Here is a 12,188-nt window from a genome sequence, read left to right as displayed (position 1 = left end):
CGCCGAGACATCACCCAAACTCCCTGCTGCGGGCTCTCTACAGCAGGAACCAAAGTCTGTGTTTTGCTTGCTGTATTATAAGTATACGAAACAGTCTCTACCGGCTTCTCTTTCTCACTGACCTCCACTAGTGTTCGGATGCGTGTCTCTAACTCATTAACCTGCCTGACTAATTCCTAAGATTTATCACATGTAAATCCCTCATTTCTGACTGAAGAAGCTATAGTAAACATGTGGCATGCAATGTAGGAAGATATAACATGAGCGGATGTCATGACTTACCGCAATTGTTTGTTGTTGCTGTTGTTGATGTTATGGTTGTTCTTGAGCGGCGAGGTTTGAGATCGATCAGCAGATATTTGAGACTGATGTAATAATCCATGTAAAATACAGAGGAGAAAACAAATGCACGCGGTCGAGACACGAGATGTAGCGGAAAAAATTTTATAAAAAAAGAGAGAAACGGGTATGCACTGTAAAATAGTGAAAAAATCTGGAGCATGTGGTAAAATGGCACAAGATTAAAAAAATTACGTATAAGAATAAGCAATGCTAAGCAGGCTATCAAGCTACAAACACAGTTTCATGCAGCGTGCTGGCAGCAACCTGAACAGGAAATCTCTGGAACAGGAAGTCTCAGTCACGACAAGTAAAAAAGTCTCAGTACAAGCCTCTCAAGAAAGCTGAAGGCCAGTACAATCATGACACAGGAAAACATAATACTAAAAAACAAAAAAAAAAAACTAAAAATCATAATTTTTGTCATTTAGGGAAAGAAAACTACCATCTGAGGGAATGTAAATAAAACAAAGGCAATCTGAGTAAACACAAAATACAAAGCAAAAATTGTATCCAATACCAACTGGGCCTGTGTGAAAAAGTATTTTCCCCCTTAGTTATGAATCCTCAAATATAATGGGGTTCAGTTGGTCTAGACACACCAAGGCCTAATCACTGCCAGAACTGTTCAATCAAATCAACACCTGAACAGAACATTTTCAGCAGCATGAAATTGGCTAAAATGTCTTACCCTGTAGCACACTATGTCAAGGTCAAAAGAAATTCCAGAATTGATGAGGAAATAGGTGATTGAAATACATCAGTCTGGGAAGGGTTACAAAGCTATTTCAAAGTACCACAGTGAGAGCCATTATCTATAAATGGCGGGACTTTCCGTCCACCAGGGGCCGGAGGTCTGCCTCCTATCCATCTGGGGAGGCGCATTAGAGGGTGGAGGAGTGGCCGAGGACCAAGCTGCGGCGTATCGGAGAACTGGTGAGTAAGTGTATTTTTTTCTCTCACTCTGTCCTCTATCTTTCACTGCCGCTTTGTGTTGGCCTTTTCCTCTCTTTTTAAAACGTTTTTGTTCATTTGGCATGATCGGCGTAACTGCGTGTAGGTGCCAAACATTTTTTTTTTCCCTCCCTTGTCCCCTCCCTCATTCAAGTAGACGGGGATGACTTGCCAGCAGATGGTGCGGAAGGCATGCCCCTCCCCATGGAAAAAGGGGGGGAGGTGTATGTTATGCCGGAGGCTCCCCGGTCTGAAAGAACGTGGGAGGAATGTGACAGGGCGGAGGGCGGGGCCGGGTTGTGATTCCACACAATCGGCCCTTAATCAGGCTAATAAAGCCTCAGAGAGGGATAAAGACCAACTGGAAGCTGCAGTGCGAGAGAGAGAGATTTTACGGGCAGCTGTCCGACACCTTTGTATGTTTGTCTTTTTGTTTAGTTCTTCGTTAAAATATTATTTATATCGTCAAGCCAGTACTCGCCTCCTCCTTTCCCTTTAACCCCTTTACACTGTTGCCGAAATCCTGGAAGGAGGAGGGATGAGCCGTAGTAGAGTCCTCGCCACTACCATCCACCCCAAAGGAGCAGCCGTGGCCATCCGCCGGAGGAGCCCAGCGGCCTGGAAGCGGAGGAATGGCCACTGACCGCGAGGGGAGGAGGGGCTCCCAACCAACAGCCTGGAGTGGTTACCACTACCAGAGGCAGGGTAGACCCCTACCGTCCACCAAAAACACGCCGGGGCTTTCCGTCCGTATCGGAGAACCGGCGAGTAAGTGTTTTTTTCGCTCTCTCTCCTCCTCTCTCTCTTCTACGACTGCTCCATGTCAGCCTTCATCCCTCTCTGAGGCTTGATTAGCCTGATTAGGGGCCAGGTGTGCGGAATCACGACCCGGCCCCACTCTCCGCCTGTTACGATCCCCTGTTGTCTGCCCTGTGTTCTCTGTCTCAGTAGTCACGTTTATGTCACGTTTCCTTGTTGTCTGCTCCGTGTTTTCCGTTTCACCCGTCACCGATCCCGTTCCATGTCACGTTTTCCCTGTTGTCCGCCCTGAGTCTCACTGTCCGTGTGTGAAACTGCACTTCCCACAATTCCCGGATCACACTCCCAGCCCTGATCACTGTGTTGTTGTCCGCACCTGTCTGTTATTTTGTCATTACCTTGTCTGTTTATTTAAACCCCGCTTTCTCCACTTCCCGTTGTCGTTCGTTGACGTTCCATGTCTCCTCTAATGTCTGGTTTGACTCTCTCTGCTCGTGTCCCCTGTCAGTCTGTCCGCTCGCTCGTGGTTACCCTGTTATCTGTCTGTCCATCCGAGGTTACCCTGTTGTTTTCCACCCTCCGTATCCACCAGTATTTAGTTTGCCTTTTTCCCCATCGTGGATTTTGATTTGTTCCTGTGTTTGGTTTCTTTCGTATTATTTATAAATAAACTGCATTTGGATCCACACCCCCGTCTGCCTTCTCCTGTTTTCACACGTCATAACACTGCCCTGTCACAAGGTATTTTTTTAAATTACATTTTAGCTTTGTAATGAAATAAATGAATATGATGGCACACTTATATTTTTGTCTACAAATCTAATTTCAAACATTTAAGCATACGCATCAGATCAAAAGATTTTTAAGATCATGAGAAACATTTCAGTCAAGTATTTGAAAACTTTTGACCGGTAGTGTATATTTATTTGAAAACTGTATTTTGTGTTTACTCAGGTTGCCTTTGTTTTATGTTATATCTCGTTAGAAGATTTTAAACAATTTAGTATGAAAAATACATAAAAATACATGAAATCAAGGATTCAAGGATCACTTTTTCACATCACTGTATTTTCTAAACAATTACATTAATCAAATTACTTTGTCAAGAGCATCTGTAGATCATACATCTGAAATTGGTGAAAAAATTAAACAAATGCCAAGGATGAATGTGAATAAAAAAATAAAAAATAAATAAAAGTTTGCGGAAATCCACATGACCAGTTGATTTTAGTTGACTGAAGGATTAAGAGAAAATATACTAATATATATGCATATTTTTCCAGCCTTTAGGCTTCTGGAGTTGTTAGCAAAAACGTAAATTAGCTTTTTGCAGTGCCATCTTGTTGTTGATTCTCACAAAATGAGATATACAGTTTAATTGTGGCAACCTGCAAGTGGGTGCTAAACTTCATAATGACCGTATACAATGCAACCTGTTAGCTACTGAATTTAATTAGCTGTTGGTGGCCCTTTTTGTTGATTTGTCGAATTTATATTTTAAGGATATGTTAACACATGAACCAAAGAAAAGGCTTGTGAAATTACAACTTCCTTGATAATTTTTTTTTTAAATTAGCTTATTATAGTGCTAACTTGTGGCCAATTCTCACAAAATTGTATATACAGCTTAATTTTGGCAACCTTTAAGTGAATGACAAATTTCATAATGATTCACATCGCAACTTATTAGCTTCTGAAATTGTATTGACTTATGACAGGCATTTTTGTTAATTTTTTGAATATATATTTTAAGTATGTGTTAGCACGTGAACCAAAGAAGATGCATGTCAGATTCCAACATTCCAACCTTGAAAAAAATGGTTTTAGTTTTTTAGTTTATATATACAATTTTGTATGATTCCAGTGTTATTAGCAAAAATGTAAATTAGCTTCTAGTGCCACTTTGTGGCCAACTTTCACAGAATTTGGTACACAACCTCATCTAGACACCCTATACATATATGCCAAATATCATAATGATCAGCTTTTCACAATTTATTGTGAAAAGTTTAACTTAATTTAAAGTTATTTGCTGCTGAAATTTGATTGGCTGTTGGCGGTAAATTATCCTTTCTGTTGATAATCTTACACCTGGAATACACTACATAGCATCGTCTATCCTCCACTATTTGTTTTTTAACTGTAAATCTAATGGTACCAATCCCAACTGAGCAATGGAACGCCTTAATGGTTGGAAGTCAAAGTCAAATAAGACTATCCAATATCCGGCTGAATGGAACGCAGCAATAGATAGTCCTGATATAAAGTAGGATATGTGTGTGTTTGTGGACACAGAATAAGATTTCACTCCTTACCAGGGGCCTCAGGTCAGGATGTGTCAGGATATATCCGTTATTGGTGATGGCAAATGCATATCCATGTATTCCAAGCTGAAAAAGGGAAGATAAGATTAAAAAAAATGATAGCATTAGTACACCTCAACGATGTACACCTCAGTGTAAAATTGAGACAAGAGATTAAAATTGATTTTGAATTCCTGCCAGTTATTCAGTGGCATTAAAATCCTACCTTGTGTTTTGGTATGGTTTTCATTAACTCTTGAATGGGGATGTCAGTGCCTGCGACGCCTAGCAGGATGCCTTGGTTTTTCTGTGGAAAAACACACTGTGTAACTATTTTACTTTCACATGTGTGCTTTTGTTCACTTCATATTCTTACACCTACGTAATCTCATTCATAGTTTTACGTACCGAAAGTGGACATTTTTAACCTTTGGTTATAAATAGCCTGACATACAGTAGTTGCTACTAGCTCAGCCAATGGCATGAGTTTGGGGGCAGGTCTATCTGTTTTTCAGACAAACTACAGACAGGCGAGCGTGTTCAGGAAAACACTTTGTTTGCAATTCCATTTGGTGACGCTAGTGGAAAAGAAATTACAGTACACACTTCATCTTTAAATTCCATTTTGTTTTATAAATCAAACCCAGATGGAACATTTAATAAAAGTAAAGTAATTTGCATTTTTTCAATGGTGAATATTCATTATCATCAAAGCTCAATATATATGAAATATACAGTAAGAAAAAAACATTAACAACACTTGCCTAGGAATACTAATAAGATAACATTTGCTCTTATACACAAACACAGAGTCACTCTCCTCACCGTTTCATTCTTGGTGCTAAACACAGGCATGGCCACAGTGGTCATCGGATTCGGAACTTTGTTTTCTCCAAGCTGCTGACAGATCGAAAGAAGACTTTCCGATTTCAACTCAGAGTAAAATACATCAAATGCAGATTTTGTTTGGACATTAAACACAATGGCCAGTTCACACACCCATATTTTGTTGTCCTACTGGCCTTCTTTAGATCAAGGAAGTTACTGCAAATATGAAATATTCGACCGACATTTTGATTAATGGCCGTGCGTGGTGTAGACAAGTGAAGGGTGATCTGGTGAGGATGGTTCATCTCTGTTGCTGAACTGTAAGTTCAGCTGCAGCCACGATGAGAGCTGACATGATTTAACGCATGAGCTCACTTAAAGTAGGTCTGCTATTCCCCCACCTAACCCTTATATGTGTGTGTGTGTGTGTGTGTGTGTGTGTGTGCATATGTCCATTATGCATTTTTTTTACAGTGGCCCTTGAGAGTATTTGTGCAGTTGTTTTTGTTTATGGAAAAAAAAAATGAAAGTAAAAAGGAAGAGAAATATTTTGTTTACTGTAACTAATCCAATTTTAAATTCACAATTTAGAAGGGATAGTTCACCCAGAAATACAAATTCTGTCATATGCTCTAGAATTAATAAAAGTACCATAAAAGTAGCTCATTTGACGCTATTCCAAGTCTTCTGAAATCAAACGATAGTTCTGTGTGAGGAACTGATCAAAATTGTAATGCTTATTTGCTGAAAATCTTTCCCTACACCGTAGCTTTGAAATCTTTATTCTAATCCCTACAAATAAAATATGGTGCACCACAATGTGTTGCATCAAGTCTGACGTTAATGACGTCAAATGGCATTTTTTCTGATCGTCACTGACGTCAAACCAGATACGCCATGTCTTGACGCACCATATTTCAGTGTATGCAAACACAAAAAAGATTTGAGAGCTACACTGAAGAGGAAGATTTTGGGCAGTTCCAGTGTTACGAACGTAACATTTGGAGTGGAAACCTGAATTTGAACTCCACATATAAAGTACTTGTTTGTCTATATATCGAACCATTTGTAAGTATAATCAAAAACTCCCATGGATAGAGTCTAGAGACAAATTTAAACAAATACATAACATAACATAACATAAATAGACAGAACATTTTCATAATTATTTATAAATTATTCATAAAAAAATATTATATATATTTACAATCTTATGATAAACAAAGTAAAAAAAATAAATAATTTTTTTTTTTTTTTTTTTAAACATGTTAAACGTCTTATTTCATTCCTCTAGATGGCAGCAAGTACTCAGAAAATATTTTTTCTCTATCACCTTTACAAAATGCATATCTCAAATGTAAGTGAAGCTTAAACGCATTTTGGCCCTCAAAGATGTGCTCGTCCATAGACATTCTGTCTAATTTTCAGTTCATGCACCACCCCCATTATTTAATTGAATATCTTGGTGTCTGAGTAGACTAAAAGCTCAGTCTAGGTGTCATCAGACAGCTGAGATTATTCTCTTTGCGATTATATAAAAGAGTTTACCACCAATAGCCAATAACATACTTTTCCGATGATTTGTTTGGTATGCTTGTCCTGCTGGACTGGATATTTTGTTCTGAACATCTAAGATACAACATTCTATTGTTCACTCGGGCAAGCTCACAAACAAGTAAAAAAAGAGTTAACTTAAATAGTGCCGCCTGTGGGTCCAAAGGGTTTAAGGGGTTTTTGAACATTCAAAATGCTTTGAAACTTGCAGACTTGGACCTCTTACAAATTGGTATGATATCCATGAAGCTGTATGATGGATTGAATTGAGATTTAAATTGTGATATGTCTTGGCTTGATTACTAAACCAAAAAATGCTATTTTTTAAATATTTTCTGCATTCACTGCTTGAGCCAGAGTTGAAAAGCAGTGCTATCTAGCAGGTGTATGTGGAAAACGCTGAGCAGTGGCAATACCAAATTATAAATGTTTAGCTGTCGTATTGCATTTCAAATCACAAAGTTTGTCAATGTGACCGCTTTTCAAATGTTTGCTATAAATACAATTCGCTTGAAACACTTCACACATCAAAGCAATAGTCAGCGATCTATCAGAATCATCATGGTAAAAGAACGAGTGGTGGAGGTTTATGATTCTCCCATTGATATCCACATGATTTAATATGAAGTGTCCATAACTGTCACGTCCATAATGCATTATTATGGACATTTAAATTAAAGAAGGGAGGCTATTTGAGGCTATCATTCATACCATCGACATAAGTTAGAATTATTCCGAAAGTTTCAACCTATTTGTATGAGTATTGTTTCAGTGATATACAGTTAACTTCTGGAATGAACCTCTAAAATGTTACGGACATGACACAGATAGCACTAAAAAACACAACGACCTCATAAATGTGACTCTTATCATCTCTAAAAGAAGCACTTTTATGGTGTATAAGTGAGGGTATATATTTCTCAGACAATTCCTTGTCTTTCTGGAAACTGATTATTGTTAACATGAAGTTAAAGTAAAGAGTCCTTTGTCCCCTCTTTTGTAACCATGAAAATAATTGATAATTTTGTTTTTTTATAAACGGGGCACACCTCATTTTAGGTGGATGGTTATTTTTCTATGTTAAATTCCAAGGTTAAATTTCGGCCTGTTCCTCACACAAAGCTATTGCATAACTTTAGAAGAATTGGAATATAGCACATGAATCCTATAAACTACCTAACGTCAGCGTGAGTAAATTACTGTATATTAGGTGAAATATTTAACTTTTTGGGTAAACTATTCCTTTAAAACTATTCATCCTAATGTATCCTGAATTTAAATTTATTTTGTCATTTTGACTTACTAGTTTCACTAAATTTACTAAGGTTTTTCAAAGAACAAATAAATAAAATCTACCTCAGCCCTACTGAAGACGGTTCTTGTTTTGTCTCACATTCAATAGCTTAAAAAAAAATCCTCCAGCTCAGTTTGAGTTTTGTCCAACATTTGTTAAGTCTGGTTGGCTTCTTGCAGAACACTGGAGGTGTATCCTCCAGGAGCCAAATTGAAATCTGTAAATTAACCTTGTGATTCCCTCTTCCTCTCCTTCCCCCTTTCTTTCTTTCACTCTCTCTCGGTCTCTCTCACACCCTCTGCTCCAATGTCAGTTTTATTACGGCTTTAGGAGATAAAAGGCAATGATCCACAAAATGATGAATGGGGTGTCTCAGTGGCCAAGATACAGCAACACACACTCAAGAGAACAATTCCCAACACCCCATGCCAACGTGTGTGTGTGTGTGTGTGTGTGTGTGTGTGTGTGTGTGTGTGTGTGTGTGTGTGTGTGTGTGTGTGCGTGCGTGCGTGCGTGCGTGCGTGCGTGCGTGCGTGCGTGTGTGTGTGTGTGTGTGTGTGTCGGCCTTATCAGCAATGAAATGGCCTAGCGGTCAGTGTTGCAGTTCTCTACATACCCAGCAGAGTGATGCCAAGTCCTATCTCTGACCACATCTCACCCTCACTCAAACTCTCTCTCTCTCTCTTTCTCTCTCTCTCTACTTTCAGAGTCTCTCCATAGCACTCTGCACCACATTAATGTTCAAAAACTAATAAAACGTTTCAGATTCCAGAAACAGAATACTGAAAGCAAATCACAATGAGGAAATGCGGCAAGACACCAGATTTTGAGTGACAGAATGGACACAGATTCTTTCCAAAACCTAGTGAGCTGCCTTGCTGTATACTCTCTATATAGGCATCCTAAAGGAAATGGAACCAATAAAAGTAACCAATACTGAACATTCTACATAGGCAGCAAATTTATGTGTCATAACAAATTGTGCTCCTCATGTGAAGCACAGGGAATCTCGACTCACAATTTAGTGTCGCTAACCTAACAACGTGATAATCCAGTAAGCATAAAAATACACAGAAATATTGGTTTACAGAATAATTTTTTTAGTAGATTGAGCTATTTTGCAATAGGGTACAACAGGGCTTAAGGGCCCCTGGGGTAAAAGGCAGTTTTAAATTGTATTTTCTCCCAAAACACTATATAGCAACAAAAACTACCAAAGCACTTTCCTTAATACCTGTTTGTCAAAATGCACTGCAAAATTTTCCTGATGCATGAGGCCATAGCGTGCAATATATAATGGTTGATTTTGAGGTAACTGAATCTAACATTTAATAACTTTTAAAATGTGAAAATGTATGTAGGTAAAGAGAATCCTTGAAATTATCACATTTATTTTTAGACAAAATACTTATTTGTCATTTTCAGTTTTGCTCAAGCTGATTACTAATAATAATACTAATACAAAAGTCTAATAAGTGAAAGGATATTATTTGGGGTAAAAAGGTCCACATTAAACACATTGTTTTTCTTAAATGGGGGGAATAGATTTGTTATGAAGAACATTCAAATTGGGCTCACATTGACTGATCCAATTACAATGGAATTTAATTTGTTTATAGAATACTTGAGATGGTATGAAATGCCATATGTGATTAAATTAACAGGAGTTGGTGCACACTTTTCTATACTAAATAAAAAAGTAAAACAATTCCAGGTTGTTCAGTTTACATAATTAAAATGAACTAAAACGGCAACATTTTAGAACATTTTGTCACGACTTGATTTCATTGTGTACTATTCAATACATATATATATATATATATATATATATATATATATATTATTATTTTTTATTTTTTTTATTTTATTTTTTTTTACTTAATCCATTTGTGTACATGAATACTTTTTGCAGCATTGATGAAACTGGGAATTGGATTTCCATTTCACAGTACGCTATTGCATGGCACTGGATGGGGTGAACAAATGTTTAAATTAAGTGTTATTTTATGCATTTTTGAGCAAGATGAGAATAGGACATTTGTTGATGTTTAACGTTCTGTTATATTGTTATTTAAATAAAGAGTGTCTGTTAGGCTGGGTGTGGCAGGGCGGAGGCATAATTAGCCTAATACGTGACCGGGTGTGTAGGATCACCTAACCTAATAAAGTTGAGTTAAAACTACTATAGTACATTGATTTCACCTAAACCAACTAAATTATGTTGGCTGAATGAAACTAACTTAATGTGATTGAAAGAAATTAAATTGGTTGAATTTAAAAGGCTAATGACATTTTTTAAGTGGTTCCTTTTTAAAAGCATTATTTCATTTTGTTACTCCAAAAAGTATCTTGCTGTCTAAAAAGTATTGCCTAAGTTGACCCATAGTTTTGTTCTGTAACTATTGCCCCTATATATACACACTATATCACTATATTTGATCTTGATACACTTGATACACTTTGGGACCAGAAAAAGGGCCATTATCCTTAAGGGGTGCCACTTTAGCCACACTGCACTCTACTTTTCAGTCTTAAATGAATTGAATAAGCATATTTCAACATTTCTCTATCTTCTTCCGGCATCTTAAATTTTTTTTTTTTTACGTCGCAGTGCATTTTCCAAAGGATACATATGATGCTGCTTTAGAATTTGGCCAAAACAAGGTATATTAGAAGGCCTTAGACTTAATTTTAGCCTTTTGGAACAGCCTTTGTGTTAGGAGCATGGCTATGGTGCTTTAAAATGCTGTCTCCGTAGGCAGCTCACTAGGTTTTGGAACAGAGCCTCAGAGACACCGGTTACGACTGTTACCTTGTGCGCCTGTGCGAGCTATAGGGACACAGGGAAAAAAATAATACATGTCATTGACATGTGCTTATGTCAACACACTTACAAGAGACACTAGACACACGTTGTGTGACCTGTTCTTGTTCTCATACTGTACACTGAATGGAGATATGTCTTGATGAGACCTTCAGGGAGCTAACGAAGCTACTAATGAGGACTGAGCTGCATTTCATGAAGGGGGGTGAGTGTAGAACACACACACACACTCATTCAGTAGATCAATTATTTTAGATTTTTCAGACAAAATGCCCCAAACATTTACCATGACAACCATAGTTTCAAACAAAAATTTCTGTTACCATACTGTAAAAAGTGAAAGTGTAAAAAGGTTGATACTAGGTTTAATTCTCCCAAAAAATGAAATTATGTCATTATGTACTCACAGTCATTTTGTTTCAAACCCTTACTGTTTGACTTACTTCCATGGAACACAAAAGGAAGACATTTTATCAATGTGGACGCAGTTCTGTTTTAAATACTATGATAGTGATAAGGGCTGGACTGGGAAGAGAAATCGGCCCAGGATTTTACATAGCAACTTGCCCAAAAGTGGAGCGGCTTGGCTGCATATCGCGGCGCCGTTCTGTGGTCAGTTCTGCGACCTCATTTTAGCCCATTCGGACCGTTTTGCGGCCGACCCACCAGCCCGCTGGTTTTTCCCGATGGCCAGTCCGCACCTGAATGGCCCCAAAGTGCGTAGGCCCACCGGGAATATGCCAGATTACCATTGGTGATTTAGGCTACGTCTACATTAAACTGGATAAATAAAAAAATTTAAATTCATTTTAGAAACCCTCTCCTTCCACTCTGCAGTTTTCAAGCATTTTACAAAAGTTGCTTGTCCACAATGAAACGTATGAAAATGCTTAAATCTCCTTACTGCGCATGAAAAATCGTCGTTGCATGTACGGCCTGAAATACAAGTAAACTTCCCAATGCCTTTAAAGGAATGCAATTTAAAGTTTGTACAAAGTAACATTTATATTTACCAATCAAAGTGAACATCAGGCACAACAGCACCACTATAACACAGGCCGCCATCTTGATTGATTTGGTTGGTTGAATGGATTACTTGACTGCATCACATGACAGCAATTGTGTCATCGTTTTCAGATACTGCATCTCTGTCTTCCCCATCCACACTACAACGCAAAGATGACGTTTTCAAATTTATCCACTTGGGAGAGCATTTTCATAAAGCTCAGATTTCGCTGACAAAAATGCCATCTCAGTCTGGACGGAAAGCCAAAACATAGAGAAAAAGATGCGCTTTCAAATGAAAACTTATTAGTGTGGACGTAGCCCAAGT

At 38.0% G+C, this 12,188-nt stretch overlaps 1 protein-coding gene across 2 annotated transcripts in view; it reads right to left on the bottom strand.

Moving 5' to 3' along the window:
- cacna2d3 (calcium channel, voltage dependent, alpha2/delta subunit 3) overlaps positions 1 to 12,188 on the bottom strand; it is an 81,192-nt gene that overhangs the window by 23,823 nt on the left and 45,181 nt on the right. The window contains exons 14-17 of one of the 2 annotated variants that reach the window (XM_052101544.1): positions 10,844 to 10,861; positions 5,181 to 5,255; positions 4,582 to 4,662; positions 4,368 to 4,442 (exon numbers count right to left, since the gene is read on the bottom strand). In XM_052101544.1, the coding sequence (XP_051957504.1) occupies positions 4,368 to 4,442; positions 4,582 to 4,662; positions 5,181 to 5,255; positions 10,844 to 10,861 (249 nt within the window). The remainder of the gene's footprint in view (positions 1 to 4,367; positions 4,443 to 4,581; positions 4,663 to 5,180; positions 5,256 to 10,843; positions 10,862 to 12,188) is intronic. The other variant, XM_052101545.1, reaches the window with a different exon arrangement.

The sequence above is a fragment of the Xyrauchen texanus genome, chromosome 32 (genome assembly GCF_025860055.1).
Source record: "Xyrauchen texanus isolate HMW12.3.18 chromosome 32, RBS_HiC_50CHRs, whole genome shotgun sequence".
NCBI lineage: Eukaryota > Metazoa > Chordata > Actinopteri > Cypriniformes > Catostomidae > Xyrauchen > Xyrauchen texanus.
The sequence above is the reverse complement of the archived record's forward strand: the minus strand, read 5'-3'. Positions and strand labels throughout refer to the sequence as shown.